Source organism: Pollicipes pollicipes, unplaced genomic scaffold, assembly GCF_011947565.3.
Source record: "Pollicipes pollicipes isolate AB1234 unplaced genomic scaffold, Ppol_2.1 Scaffold_5724;HRSCAF=6776_pilon_pilon_pilon, whole genome shotgun sequence".
Taxonomy (NCBI): domain Eukaryota; kingdom Metazoa; phylum Arthropoda; class Thecostraca; order Pollicipedomorpha; family Pollicipedidae; genus Pollicipes; species Pollicipes pollicipes.
Genome location: NW_023596746.1, coordinates 22,289,654 through 22,305,339, shown reverse-complemented (window position 1 = coordinate 22,305,339; position 15,686 = coordinate 22,289,654). Strand labels below are relative to the sequence as shown.

The following is a 15,686-nucleotide window of genomic DNA, read 5'->3' as shown; positions in this document are numbered from 1 at the left end:
GTTTAGAATGTCGGGAGCACCTTCAAACCCTTCAAACCCTTCAAACCTGTGCTGATTATGCCCTGCCGGTTGACGCTACTCTGACCAACAAGAGTCGGGAGTCTGCATGACAATCCGCAGCGACACGCAAGGCAGCGCGGGCCGCTGACGGACTACATTGGAGCGCGGCCCACCTATGCGCGTGACGTCCATGCAGACGAGGTCGGCCAGCAGGTGCTTGGCCAGGCCCTCCCGCTGCATGATGTGCACCAGCGTGGTGGCGATGTCCTCCTTGCTCTTGACGCCGACCAGCGGCTCCAAGATCTCGCACAGCTGCGCGTACCGTGACGTGACGTAGTGCAAGAACTCGCTGTACACGTGCAACGGCAGGATGTCGACCGCCTGGAACCTGGCGAGGAGACGTGCGGCCGTCAGGGTAAGCCACGCTCGCCGCTCTGTCCTGGCGCCTGCACTGCCTCAGGGTCGTCAAGTCCACAGTCTGTGGGACTTGACGACCCCGTCCCAGCACACTAATGCATGGACCACCGCTTTGTCACACGCGGAGAAGAAAGATGCCACGATACCGACCAAGCAGATGCCAATGATACGTCTGTGATTTTGAATGCCCGAGTCTCCGAACTTGCTTATTACAGTCCAGTACAACAAGTATTACAACTAGTACAACGCTCTCCAGACCTCCTTTTCAAGAAATGAAAGACACGCAAGGTACACAAGAATATAAGAACAAGTTAAGTGTCATGACATACAGCAGGTCCCAACTGGATGAATGGGTAAATCGTCAATAATATTATACGAAACTAATATAATCCTACATCCATGGTACAAATTTCACCATGAATAACGTCGTAATCAATTGATCGAAATCCCCAGAACAGCTTGCAGGTGCAATGGTATCACACAAGCCATCACAAGTTTTGACACTGCTTGCCGGTTTTCCAGGACAACCAACCAGTCCAACAAAGCATATCACGCACCATTTAGCTGCAAATACACGAGGTGAACGAAAAATGGGATCGTGTTAGGCGGGGTCTGACACTTCGCCCCATCGCCCCTGGATACAGAAAAGAAAAGGCTGCATCAGTAAATCGATTTAAAAACAGGCGCTGCATGTTTTCCAATCGCAATTACTACCACAAGTGGACACGCCTGATCTTATCTTCCACAGTCCTCAGAACTTTACGTGAACCCGAATCTGAGTAAGAGGCCCAGGGTGGCGCAATCACGGTATTCAGGGCCTGTGAGCTCCCATGAAAGCTTCGCTAAAGGCCGGCCACACGTCCTCCCCAGCCTCCGGCATCGACCCGCGTCCTCCCCAGCCTACAACCCCGCCTAACACGCCGTCCGAGTTTACAGCCCGCAGAAGCTAGCGGCCGCAGCGTCCGGCGGACAGAGCGTTCGGCCCAACGGACAGAGCGCTTGAATCAGCGGACAGAGCGCTCGACCCCGCGGACAGAGCGCTCGGCCCAACGGACAGAGCGCTTGACCCCGTAGGCAGAGCGTTCGGCCCAACGGACAGAGCGCTCGACCCCGCGGACAGCGCACCCGACCCGACTGAGCGTCAGCAACGCAATGGTGCCGAACCTGCACTTGATGCGCAGACTGGGCGGGTGCTTGTTGCTGCTGCCCTTCTCCAGGGTCACCGGGTACCACTTCTCCACGAAGAACTTGGAGTTGACCGAGCTGACGGGGATCTCAACCGTGCCTGTGGAGAACGGGGCGGAGTCAGGACCGCAGCGTCACTGCCCGCTGTGGCAGGTCTGTACAACTGCGATCTTCCAGTGTCGTGAGCAGAACGGAGACCTGCGGACGGCCCGCCCAGCAGTGCCGCTCGTCAAAGCCCAGCAGCGCGACACACCCGAGTGACAGCCGGTTGACAGCGCCCGGCTGAGCCGTCGTCGCCCGGCCGACCGGGCGGCGACGGCTCGCGTCGGCGCGCCGACCAGCCGGGGCGGCTCCCGCCACTCCCACAGGTGGTCGGCGGCCTCCACCGGGCGGCCGCTCACCGGAGCCGGCCTGCCACTCCCAGCGAGCCAGCGCAGACGGCGCGGTGCCGCCTGCTCGTCGGTCCGCCGCCGCCACGACACCTGGGCCTCGCGTGCGCCCCAGATCAAAGCAGCTGCTAATCCGTCCGAGCTGCCCAAACAAGCACGCCCAGGTGCTGTTTATTGGGCGCGACGTAAATCTGGCCCGGCCGGACGCGCGGCTGCGACTCAGACTCTGAGTAGGACACTCTCCCCTCCGTCGGGAGGAGGAGCTACTCACCAACGAGCACGTTCTTGTCCTTTTTCCTCTTCTTGTCGGGCTCGCGGTAGAGGTTCACTTGGATGCTCTCGACGGTGGGTAGGCTGTTGAACTCGAACTGCTCGCCCCAGAAGCAGAGCTCGGTCTTGGCCTTGCTGGAGGTGCGCGCGTACAGCGTATTGTCCAGGCACAGCTCGCAGAAGTACCGTTTCTTGGCCGTCACCGTCTTGGCCTCGAGCAGCCAGATCTTGAGCGAGTTGTCGATGCGTCGCATCTGCTCCCGGTTCGGCTGCACAGTGCGTCGCAAACTGTCGACAGAGGAGGGCAGGATGGTCAGTGCCCGGGGTAAGGGGTGTGCGTGGGAAGAGACGAGCGGCGGAGAGCGACACGCCTGAGTGAGATAGCACTGTCTGGGCTGGGCAAGAGTGAAGATGGAAATAGCTCTGCTGGGATGCAGTATCGGAATGAAAGAACACATATGAGGTACTGCTCGGAGGTATTTAGCGTATCTGAATTAATTCGCTTTCTAAGTGGAAATCAAAACAGCCACCCGTGACACGAACAGCTGATGTATCGGTTCAAATCCAGAGGACGGGCTGGTAGGAACGAATGCTCACTCATGCTTCATAACATGTTGGCAGGCATGTCATATTCTGATCAGACAGAATGAGTTGCTGCTGCGCGTTCAGCCCGTAAAACTGTAATTGGATCTTAAGCCGCAACGAACGAATACCGACTGAATTCCACCTTCCCCGCAGCCCGCTGAGCAGGCCAGGCCACGTCCGTAAGTCTCAGCATGGGCCACAAAAATCCAGACTGCGCCATGGCCGGCGCTTGTTCGCGTGCTCGAGCGCTGACGGTGGTCCTCGTGCGCCGGCATAGACCCGTCGGCGCGTCATCCCGTCAGAGACAAACAGAGGTCGGCGGGGGGCGGCGCGGGGTCTGAGGGCGCCAAGATCGCGGCAGGGATGGCGGGCGGTGGCGAGCTGTGTCATCTGTCAGGAAGCTGACACGATGCAGTGACACAGGCTGTGACGGACGATTCAGCACTGTCAGGCTGAAGTGACTCATCCCTCTATGGGTCAGGATACGGGTGGGAGTGGCCGCTCAGGAAGGCACCGCAACACATCACAGACGTGTGTGGGCTACAGCTGCCGCAGTAGCGCGAGCAGATACATGGCCTGTGTTGTGATGCATCGTAAGTAACTAGCCGAAATTAGGGCTGTTTATCAATGTCTGCGACGTGCGCTGAAACACTCATCACAATATTGCGGCCCTTCTGCCGATACCACTCATCAAACGTACTGACTAAGCGCCTACGAACTGCGATGTCAACTCTTAAATGGCACGATGACGCAAATATGCATCCCAGGATCAAGATGCAGAAAGTCTTCAAAAATACACAGTAGGCAACAGCACAGCACGCCTAAGCCGTGAAGGTGTGGCATGGGCTGTTTGATTTAGCGTCAGCTTAGCACTAGCCAAATCTGCTCACCGTCTCGCTCAGACGGAGGGTGTCAAGGCCTCGACAGGTTAGCATTAGCGCGGTCAGAGCGCGGCAAAGCCCTCGTCAGCCCCTCCCGCCCTCGCGGAAGCGTCAGAACCTTGGCAAGCGGCGCTGCACCGAGCTGAACGGCGCACGCACGTCAGGAGCTCGGGCTCGAAGTGGGGCGTGATTCACGGCGCTGCCCCGCGTCCTCGCGGGCGCCAGCTGACCGGCGGTCTGGCTCCTAGACCCCCGAGATATGAGAGCCTGGTCCGGGACTGAGGTAGCCGCACCAGCTGACCGACGGTCTGACTCCTGGACCCCCGAGATATGAGAGCCTGGTCCGGGATTAAGGTAGCCGCACCAACTCAATGCGGTCTGGCTTCTGGACCCCCGAGATATGAGAGCCCGGTCCGGGACTGGGGTAGCCGCACCAGCTGACCGGCGGTCTGGCCCCTGGACCCCCGAGATATGAGAGCCTGGTCCGGGATTAAGGTAGCCGCCCAACTCAATGCGGTCTGGCTTCTGGACCCCCGAGATATGAGAGCCCGGTCCGGGACTGAGGTAGCCGCACCAGCTGACCGGCGGTCTGGCCCCTGGACCCCCGAGATATGAGAGCCTGGTCCGGGATTGAGGTAGCCGCACCAGCTGACCGCACCAGCTCAGTGTGGTGGTTGGCGACAGGGTCAGTTTCCACAGCTTGCCCGTACCGCTGAGCGACCACATTCAGTTACCAGCTAGCCAAATCGTCTCCGATCGAGAGCAAATTTCGCTCCTGGTTTGCCGTAACCGCGTCGCCTATCGTTAGACACAACTCAACTCCCCCCCCCCCCCCGTTCCAATTAAGCGGTCTGACCAGACCACTACAATTCACTTGCCCCCTGATGGCCGCGCTCTGTGCCTGCCCCACCCCGGTCGGCAGTCCTAGGCGCCAGCCTGGCCCGCCCAGCTCAGGCGGCTCAGGCGGCTCAGGCGGCGGCTCGCGCCCCTCCCCTCCGGCCACCTGAAGGGCAGCCGCTCCGGGAAGCGATGCCGCGCAGTGGCCGCCAGCCGGGCGTGGCCCAGCGTCCTCGCCGTGCAGGCGGCCTCCTCGCCGGCCGTCTGGCGCTTACGTGGGCAGCGCGGGCCGCCGGAGCGGCGGAGCGTCACAGGCCGATCCGCGGCCCGCACCGCGCGCGCGTCCGCACCGCTCAGAGTACAGGGCGCCGCGGCGGGACAAGCAGATGAGACGTCAGCTGCGACCATCAGCTGAGCGGACGGCGTCAGATGACGTCACCCGGCCGACCGATGTCATCGGCGGTGTCCGATGGTGTTCGATACTGTCCAGGTGACGGGAAAAATGAACTTCTCGGTTCGGTTTAAATTGGGAGCGCCGTGCCGGAGCGATCTGCGATTACTGCGAAGACGTATCAGGAAGGAATGCAGTGTTATCGTTCGGAGGAATCTCACCAGTGGGAGCACGTGAGGAGACTAACTGTTGGTGAAGTGTTATCGTAGCGCGCGCGCCCAAGTTGAACGGAACCGAGGAGCTCTTGGTGAAGTGTCATCATATAATTTCTTCTGAGACTAACTGTCGGTGAAGTGTTATCGTAACGGAGAGTGCTGAAGGCTTCAGAAGCAGTTGAGTTCTAAGTCGCGCACGGAGTGGTGCCGTAAACATAAACTAAGATCAATGTCTTCTCCAGATTGTAGTTTCTTCCACCGACGATAAATTTCGAACTCAAGCGCTGTGTCAAGATGTACTCGTGTTGCGCATCATACAATTTCTTCCGGCACGCCATTCTCCTAACATCTGACAATGCCGGATGGCCCGTTCAAGCATAGCGTCTTTCGGTTTTTCGGCTTTTTCATACCGTTCTGTAAGGTATGACGGATTTGCGCCGACCTTGAGGGCAAAGGCACGCTTAAAACCATCCACAGGAATTAAATATTCAATGAAGCTACTGGTACTGCAGCCAACGAGCAATATCATGTTTAGCATACCCCAAGCTCCATGCAAAGCCCCATCAGGTCATCGGCGATGGCCGTGAACAGCGGCGGCGCTCCACGGCGTCGGGTCCGGAGGGTGGGCGAAGTACGGCCCCTGCACCCCGCCGCGCCCTGACAGCCCTCCCGCCGCAGCTGACGCATACGCGAGCAGGGCCGTGGCTCGCTCGATAGGCATCGGGCCACAGGCACCGTCCCTGACCCAGCCGGCCCCGGCCCGGCCCGTTGTAACGGCGCGGGTCGGCGCCGGCGGGGCGCGTCCCGATCCGCTCCTGCTGCTCGGCAGCCCACGCAGTCCCTGGCTCCGAGCGTCCGTCAATGGGGCCTCCGAGCGTCCGTCAACGGGGCCTCCGAGCGTCCGTCAATAGGGCCTCCGAGCGTCCGTCAACGGGGCCTCCGAGCGTCCGTCAATAGGGCCTCCGAGCGTCCGTCAATGGGGCCTCCGAGCGTCCGTCAACGGGGCCTCATCCACGCAAGGCCAAAGCTCACACCTCCGCTCTCTTGCAGCCTGTGTATGCCCCGGCAGCGACGTCATCCTGCCATCACTGCAACCAATGGCTCGACCCGCCTGGGATTGGCCGGAGAATGCGCTTCGAGCGTGATTGGCCGGAACAAAAAGCCGTTCCGCTGGCAGTTCGGCGCGAACACGGGCGGGATAAGTCTGTCCCACTTAGCTACATCCGTACATCCTCCGACCCAACACAGCTTATCCATTCTGCGGCCGCGGCCCTGCGTCGCATCCGCAGCCGCGGCTCCAGCCCGGTAGCCGAGCCTCACCTGTGGATCCAGCGGTCGCGCTCCTCGGCGCTGCGACAGCTGTAGAAACGGGTGCCACTCGGCGAGCTGATCTGGATGCAGTGCTCCTGGCCCAGGATCGAGCTGTGCAGCGGCTTGATGGTGACGTCGCCGGCACCCAGCTCCGTGGACGACACCATGCTGTGGCCCGAGAGGAGCGACTCGTGCGAGCGCGACGAGCGCAGCCGGGACGGCGCAGGCCTGTCGGACGCGGGCACAAGGGGTGTCAGAGGAGTGGGGCGGCCCACTGTCGGCCAGAGACACAGGGGCGTCAGAGGAGTGGGGCGGCCCACTGTCGGACAGACACAGGGACGTCAGGGGAGTGGGGCGGCCCACTGTCGGACAGAGACACAGGGGCGTCAGGGGAGCGGGGCTGCACACTGTCGGACACGGACACAGGGGCGTCAGGGGAGCGGAGCGGCCCATTGCCGGACAGACATAGGGGCGTCAGGGGAGCGGAGCGGCCCACTGTCAGACAGAGACACAGGGGCGTCAGGAGAGCGGGGCTGCCCAATGCCGCACACGGACGCAGACGACACGCCGCTGCATCAAGACCCCTGTCAGAGAGCTGAGACCACGCGGCGCTCTGACGAACGGCTTCAAAACACGGGACAGAGGACAGAGAAGGTCAGCGCTGGCGACAGGCCGTCACCACAACAACTCGAAGAGAGAGAAAGGGGGAGCTGCGGGACGGCGGGGAGGACGACGGCTGTCACAGACTGCCGATCGAGTGTGCTGAGCACGTACTCTCACCGAGCGCTCACTCTCCCCCGACACACACAGGTACACGCGCGCGCGCGCGCAAACCGAACGCCGCCGGCCGATGTCAATAAGCGCCCATCACGAAAACATACACAAAGACACGGGCACCCGGAGAGACACGCGCTCGCTCGCTCAGCACACACTCACGGCCACTGTACACATCACGCGCGGAGCTATACGGTCACTGGGAGGTCGCGAGCCGCCTAGGGACGACGGAAGCACTCAACGGAACGACGCCCTGTCGCCGTCGGCAAGGCCGGTAGCAGCACAAGAGTCATTAAGCATGAGGTTTCGTCGCATGACTGGGAAGTGATGAGCTCCTCCAGACCATCTGGGCAACATCAGGCTTCGGGTAGTGCCTTGTCATCAAGTAGCGCGACTTTTCCGCCCACTCACTCCGGACCGGCTAATCCTTCAATTACGACAGTCAAGAGCGGAGAGCCCAGACGGCGTTCATCACGTGCCGCCACAGTAACGGCCGTAACCAGGCAATTAGAAAGTCCGCGGAGTACCAATGCCACCATACTTCCTGAATAATTTGCGGTAACCTGATCCAGCGCCGTCGACGACGTTATTTCGCCACACTGGCCCCGGAAAACCCAGCTGACCCCCGAGCAGACGACACGACGCCGCGCCGCGCGCTCCGAGAAACGGCGTCAGCTGTCTCCCACGCCGCAGCGCCGCTGTAAGACGATCCCTTTGAGCGTTCTGGCGGACCACAGCGCCCAGGCCGGCCTGTGAAAAGCGCCGTCCCCGCTCGACGGTTTGGCCCCCGCACACCTGCCACTCATCGGCGCGAGGCTGCGGCGGTGGGCGGAGCACGGCTCAACGGAAAACTCTCCGTGGGTCACCAGTCACCGTCACCATCACAGCGGCTGGCCGGCTCGGGGTGCGGCGGCCGGTCTAGGGCTCCGGGGCTGAGTCGGGGCGGCGAACCCGACACGGGTCGGAGACAGCTCAACCGGGGGTACGGGCCGAGGACGCCACCGGAGACGGCCTGTCGGACCCGGCGCGTGACGGACGTGCCTCCGCCGCCGCCAAAAAATGCCGCGGCCACTTACCCGCTGAGCGAGCGCGGACAAAGGGCGCCAACCGCAGAGCGGCGCCATTCCAAAACAGCCGACCACAATGAATGGCAAATGCCATCGTCGTCATAAAAAACCGCCGATCAAAGTTGTCTGAGCCACTAATTTTAACGACTCGAACGACCGGTTTCGGTGGACATGGCCGCAAGGCTCGTAAAAGCAGGCCAATATCCGTGGCATACACGCCACATGGTATTCGGCCAGCTTCAGCGGTCTGGAACTGCGCATTCCGAACACATTCGCCTACTTCGCGGCGCATTCACACACAGTCCAAAACGCAGCCGTCTCTGAGACTTCGAGTTGAATGCTGTAGTCCATCTTGGAGCCAACGGCAGCTCTCGACCGTGAACCGCTCCACATCGTTCCGTGAAAGCTACCGAGCTCCCCTGGCTGACCCCAAACCATCTGTGCAGACCACGATCCGAGGCCACGGGACCGGCCAGGATGCAGAAGAGAAAAGAACGCAGCTGCGATCGTCCTAGAGTCGGAATGCGACTCATTGTTCCCAGCAGGGTTGATAAGTGGTGAGTGACCTCCCAGTGACCTCCAGAGTTGACCTCGTTGGTAGGTGACTTCCCGTCCCGGTGAACGTCGTATGGCGCAGCTTCTGACCTAGCGGATGTCACGTGACCCCGGCTCCTCTGTCGACGCCGGCGCGCCAAACAGCAGCCGGTGGTCCGCGCCGCGGCCCGGCGCGCGATAAACCAGACCGGGCGAACTGTCAGCAAGGCCCGGCCCGCCGCTGGATAAATACGCCGCCGCGTCAGCGACCGACCAAACCGCCGAGAAGGGCGCGGCGAGAGCCGACGGGCGGCGCCGCGCGGACTCCCACATCAGACTGTCGCAACCGCCGCGGGCCGCGTCCCCCGCAGCCGGCACCCCGCGACCCCGCGGGAGCCACGTGCCGCGGGGCGATCCACCGCGTCCGCGCTCTCCCGCCGGGCGGCGCCGTGTCGGACGCGCCCACCCGCCGAGCGCACGTCGGATGGAAAGTGCCACGCCCTGCGGCGCCGGGTCACGTCGGCGGCAGCGGGCCCGGCGCCGAGCGGCGGGGCCGCCCTTCATTTCCGCTCGTCGCCTGGTGACGTATGAGGCGGAGCCGACCTGACGACGGCTGCCGCCGCCGCCGGCGGCGGCGCGCCGCACACTCCGACGCGCCCCTCCTCATCAGCCTCCCTCGGCTGGACACGGGGGCGTTCCCTCGCATCGCCCCATTCCACTGGATCGGTGAAGCCCGCGGCCCCGTGCTCATCAGCCTCCCCCGACACTGGGGGCGTTCCCTCATATGCCACGCTCCCCTCGGCACGGTCGCAGCCGGAGCGCTCCCTCATCACCGGCGATCCAGACGGACACGGGCCGACCGGCGGAATCCGGCGCGATCCGTTTCAGCCCACAAAGGGCGACGACAGGCGGCCGCGTGCCACCATCGCCCATCTGCCGGCTCGCTGAGGCAATCGCTCTGTGCGCCGCTTCATTAATTACCAAAACGTTTGAAAGCCGGCGTCGCGGCGGGGGCCGGGCCGGACGGCGGCGTCCCGCCGGCGCACCTGATCGTTACCCAATGGGCCGCGACACGGCCAGCGGGCCGGCCGGCGCGCCGGCGGCCGTCGGCGCCACAGCGCGGCCCGAGTCCGGCCGGCCGGACCGTCGGGCCGACGGCGGGCACAACTCAGCCGGGCGGTCAATGTTGAAGGAGGCCGCCCCCACAGATGAAAAACATCCTACTGTGTGGCCTTATCAACTAACAAGGCACGCTGACAAAAGGGAAAGCACACTGACATTTCAGAGCTTAACACACAGAAAGTCGCGGCATAATTTCCTGATGGGCTTGCTATATTTTTCTAACTTAGGTTTTCTCTTCAGGACATAATCACTTCGCAAAATTTTGATTTAAGCGTAGAGGTACTACGGGAGGCGACTACGTGGTAATGGTGCTGAGGATTTTCGGGGCTTTAAAAGCCGCTTCAAAAGGATTACAATGCTATATTCGTTGAAGGAAAACAAAAATCAGAAGCTTTTCCCGTAGGCCCACCCACTTTCAGCAGCTGCCTACAGGTATCGGGCTTAGCTCAGGATTCACGCCGCCAGTGCAGCGTGACACGCACGCTCACGCCGCCAGTGCAGCGTGACACGCACGCTCACGCCGCCAGTGCAGCCTGACACGCACACTCACGCCGCCAGTGCAGCCTGACACGCACACTCACGCCGCCAGTGCAGCCTGACTCACACACTTACACCGCCAGTGCAGCCTGACACGCACACTCACGCCGCCAGTGCAGCGTGACACGCACACTCACGCCGCCAGTGCAGCGTGACACGCACACTCACGCCGCCAGTGCAGCGTGTCACGCACACTCACGCCGCCAGTGCAGCTTGACACGCACACTCACGCCGCCAGTGCAGCCTGACTCACACACTTACACCGCCAGTGCAGCCTGACTCACACACATACACCGCCAGTGCAGCCTGACACGCACACTCACGCCGCCAGTGCAGCCTGACTCCACACACTTACACCGCCAGTGCAGCCTGACTCACACACATACACCGCCAGTGCAGCCTGACACGCACACTCACGCCGCCAGTGCAGCCTGACACGCACACTCACACCGCCAGTACAGCCTGACCCACACACAGAACCCGGCCGCGAAGGTCCCGTTCCCGTGCCCTAGTCCCCCCCCCCCCTATCCCACCCATATGTAGCGGTGTGCGGTGCGCGGGAAGCCCACCGACGTCAGCGGCTGACCCCTCTCCCACCACCTCACACCGCAGCGCGACACCGGGCACGACAGGCGCCGGCGCCGCGCCGGCCTCCGCGGCGGCCACGGCGGCCACGGCGGACCGCCGCCCGGTCGCGGCAACGGACCACCGTGACTGAGCGCGTGCCCCCGCGGCGGGAACGTCACGGGCTGTGACGTGACGCGGCGGAGCGCGCGGCCGCGGCTGCCGGGTGGGGAGGAGCGAGCTCGCGCCAGGTGTGGTGTTCGGGCATCAGGTCAGGACTCCCGAGAGGTGCAAACGATGGACAGATAGGTCATAGGCCAGTCAGACAGCGGGCCGCTGTATGCTAAAATCGCGTACCGGCGGTTTCAAATTGCGAGGGTTTGCAAACATGACGGAATGTAGCAAAAACTGACCCAAATAAGTTGCACACTGAATAACACCTAATTCGCATTAAATTGTCAAACGACGCCTGAAAAATCACAAGTGAAGCAGTTACGATGGCTAAAATGGACGCCACAATAATTGTTATTAAAATAACATCACGACACATCGTTGCCAAATGCGGCGGAGTGCAGTGAACGTAGCGGTGCAATGGTCGTTAAATGTTGAAGGTGCAGAAACTACCCCGTCATAATGTGTCTTAAATTGGCACGTGCAACACCACGAGGCTGCATCTCGGAGTGCCGGCCTCAGCGTACAGCCGCAGAGACGGCTTACACAAGCCAGAGAATCGACCTAATGGACATGAATATCTACTTCTTGGTCGCCGCAATCGACTGAACAGTGGAGCCCGAGCGGCGACGACGCGGACCGAGAAAACCATAATGGCATTGCGAACACGTCGTTCACGCCAACTGGCTGGTAAACCGACCATTAAGAAACATGAGACTCGTGAGTACATAACTCACCTCAAGATCTGTCATCCCCCATGTCACTTATGAGCCCAAACTGTGGTCTTTGTCCTTTCCATCTGTCACACTCGAGTGTCATCTCGTTCGCCTCATTTGGGTAGCATCAGCGACGAAGGCTAATCACACATCACACTGAACCGCACACACGCATACCTTCCCGGGGGCGCACCAAGCCGGCACTTCTATCGGCCAGCGGTCCCGACCTCATATCCTACGGCGGCACCAGCCCCGGGAGCAGTCCGCAGCGGCCGGCACTGCCACCGGCCAGCGGTCCCGACCTCATATCCTACGGCGGCACCAGCCCCGGGAGCAATCCGCAGCGGCCGGCACTGCCACCAGCCAGCGGTCCCGACCCCAGGTCCCACGGCGGCACCAGCCCCGGGAGCAGTCCGCGGCGGCCGGCACTGCCCCCGGCCAGAGGTCACGACCCCAGGTCCTACGGCGGCACCAGCCCCGGGAGCAGTCCGCGGCGGCCGGCACCCACCTGGAGACGACTCGGAGCTGGCGCCGAGACCGCCGGCGCACCGTCGCGAAGCTGGGGAAGCAGCGCCGGTCGGCGCCCACACAACAGGCGGCGGCGCTCATGGCTGGACCGACGCGAGCGCGGGCCGCCGCCGCCGCCGCCGGCGCGCACACTGCGCGGGGCCCGGCCGGCGCGGGCCCGTCCCGCGCGGAGTATTTATAGCCGGGAGCGGTGCGTCCCATCGCCTCTGAGTGGCGGCGGCGGCGACAACAAACACAGCGGAGGCGTCAGTGGCCGGCGGGAGGATGCGGGGTCGGCCGGCCCATGGGTCCACCGTCGGCGCACGGCCGGCGGCGACCGCTGTCGCCTGGTGCTGAGCTCGCGGCGGCCGCCGGCACAGCAGGCCGCGGCGATCACCTAGCGCTGGCGCTCGGGCAGATCCGGCGCCTGAACGCGGCTATGGCGCATCGCCGACCGGCCGCTTTTTGTCGGCTTCCCGGACACTCGAACGACGGACGCCCTCACCGTACCGCAAAGCCCACCAGCCCCATCTACATCTCCGACATGCCTGCGACCCCGCCGGACCGGACCCCCGCCGGCGTCCTTTCAGCCGGCACGAAACCCCGCAGCCCCCCGCCGCTGCGCCGGGGCCGCACAATCGCTGTCATCACCGGCCGCCCGCTGTAACCGCGCCTCCCGGAGCGACCGATGACACGAGGCCAATCGACGTGCCGCCGACGAAGGCTGGGCGGCCGGGCGCGGATCAGCCGGCGGCGCTCATTAAAACGGCCGCGCGCCACGCCGCTGTCCACGCTGGGCGCCGCGACACAATGCGCCGATTACCCAACAGCGGCGCGCGCCGACGGCCGGCGTGACAGCGGAACTCGCTATCGCTGGATTAATCGGCCGCTTCCCCGGACAGCTGTCCGGCGAAAATCGGCTGACGACATTACCCTTCCAAATCGCGTTCAGCGCCGACCGAGTGGCTCACACCCGATTCCGTCCGATTACAGCTGGGCGCGGCGGGAGTGGCCGGGCACACGCGGCCCGAGCGCCTGGCCGGTGGGCGAGGCTGAGGCACGCCACCTCCTCCAGCGAACAAAGCGGGGGAGCGAGGGGGCTTGGCGGCGGCAACACTCACCCGTCAGCGTCCACAAGGCACCGCTTCCGCTCCAACTTCGTCACCGACTTGGTCCGCTTCAGCGGGTTTCCCTTGAACGACCGCTTGGAGAAGAAGTTCTGAAACAGGGCGACGCCGGTCAGTCGGGTCAGCGCCGTCGTGTCACCGCTCCGTTCCCGCAAGCCGCTGAGATCCGTTTCAGTGGCGCCGCATGGGGCAGGAAGGAAGTTGCCGCTTACCGCTGGTGACATAAGCCGCTTGACGTCACTGATCTATCTGTCACGCGAGCTTAACCGGCGAGCTTTGTGGCACCTCGTTAGGCTGCCGCGACTTCCTGGCATTGTTTTCATGACGCCGGCGAGGCTCTTCGCCGACAAGGAGATTGATAGTCCGACGGTGACCCGCACTCTGTGAACGCCGATATGGTGACCGGCACATGTCGGGGCGGGCACAACAGCCAGCGACATTCACTGCGACTGTACAGGGCTCCCCGCTGGCATCCATCTCCCCGCGCGCTCAGCCCCAGCTCTCCGCCCTCGTCTTCCAGGCCCCTCCGTCGCGGTGCGGCCCGCGGCCAATTACCGTCCCCCGTCTCCGCCGACCGACCGAGCCCCGACCCGACGACGACGCACCCCTGAGTCGTTACCGATGGAGCGAGCGCGCGCGCGTGCGTGCGCGGCGAGCAGCCCTGGGGTGAGTCACTGAGCCGGGCATCCGTCACCCAGTCGCCTCCGAGGAAGGGGGGGGGGAGGCGGGTTGGATGCATCAGCGTAGGGGTTCACCGTGTGACTATCTAAGGTCCTTGCCGCGCAGCCTACTCCGTGCATTCTTATTCTGAGGCAAGATGTGCTCGGTGCATGAGACCAGTTGGCTCGGGCAGAGACTGAACATGCGAGATTAGTATGTTTTTAGGACATTTACGTGTCTGCCTATATCTTCACCGCAAGCGGGACTTTCGGAAAACACTAAACACGGTTATCGTTGTCAGAAATATAACACCGTCGTCCATGCGCGGCGAGTAAGCTCAGCCGCACCAGATTCTGTTGACCGTCACGGCAGCAAACTCAGGCTAAATTGTTCGTGGCAATTATCACTGGTAGGGCACGGCGGCTCTGGACCAACTGGGAGAATAGGACCATCCCTCGGAGTGACCAGCTACCGGGGCGGCGCTTCCCATTTCGAAATGCCACGAGTTGCAAACGATGACGTCACAGGTAAGTGCGTCATCACAGTGCCGAAGACCGAAGCGGCAAGGGTCGCGCGTGTGACTCAAATACTTTATATCATAGGTAGCAGCTTCGGTGGTGACTCGGCCAATAGGGGAACGCCGCCCAGTTGGCAATCCCCCGCGCGGCCGGAGCGGCAGACTGAGCCCGCGGCGCGCCCCGCTGACGGAGGGCCATTGCAGGTCGAGGGTGCGGGCGGGACGCGGGTCAGCTGGAGCAGGCCGGTGAATTCAGTGGTGCCGCCCGGCCGCGGCATCACTGAATTCGCTCCTGTTCGGCAGAACTGCAGCGTCCACCGGCCGAACATCTCGGCAGCACTGCGACGCGCCGCGCCGCGACGCAGCCGGCAAACGGAGCGCGCGTTCCTGGGACGAGCCTGCCACTCGCTCGCCTGTCACGGACATCGCGGGGCCGCAGGTGACGCGAGCAGCGCCCAGCGGTTCAGACCTCCAGTCTCAGCGCCGAGCGGTTCAGACCGCCAGTCTCAGCGTCGAGCGGTTCAGACCGCCAGTCTCAGCACCGAGCGGTTCAAACCACCAGGCTCAGCGCCGAGCGGTTCAAACCTCCCGTCTCAGCGCCGAGCGGTTCAGACCGCCAGTCCCAGCGGGACAGAACGACCGCCGACAAATAATTCAGAGAGGTTATTTGCCACAAGTTGCAAACAAGTTCCAAACAGGTTGGCATACATTCACTGGTTCTGAGCCTCCCAGCCCGATAAGCCACAGAGCAGTTCAGAGCCGCTGGTTCGCTGCAACTCGGCTGCAAACTGAAGACTGGCCGCCGACCAGAGCAGGCTGACGACGCAGCGGCCACAGTTTACGCCGCCGAGGCACAGGCAGGAGAGAACAGACGCCCGATGTCTCGGCATAGTCTCGCCGGCACAAAGG

At 62.9% G+C, this 15,686-nt stretch overlaps 1 protein-coding gene across 1 annotated transcript in view; it reads right to left on the bottom strand.

Moving 5' to 3' along the window:
• The window catches only part of LOC119102819 (ras GTPase-activating protein raskol), a gene marked incomplete in the record, with an annotated part of 83,920 nt that overhangs the window by 4,785 nt on the left and 63,449 nt on the right, over positions 1 to 15,686 (bottom strand). The window contains 5 exon segments of the mRNA XM_037226270.1: positions 174 to 388; positions 1,582 to 1,702; positions 2,263 to 2,549; positions 6,491 to 6,709; positions 13,595 to 13,692. Of these exon segments, the coding sequence (XP_037082165.1) occupies positions 174 to 388; positions 1,582 to 1,702; positions 2,263 to 2,549; positions 6,491 to 6,709; positions 13,595 to 13,692 (940 nt within the window).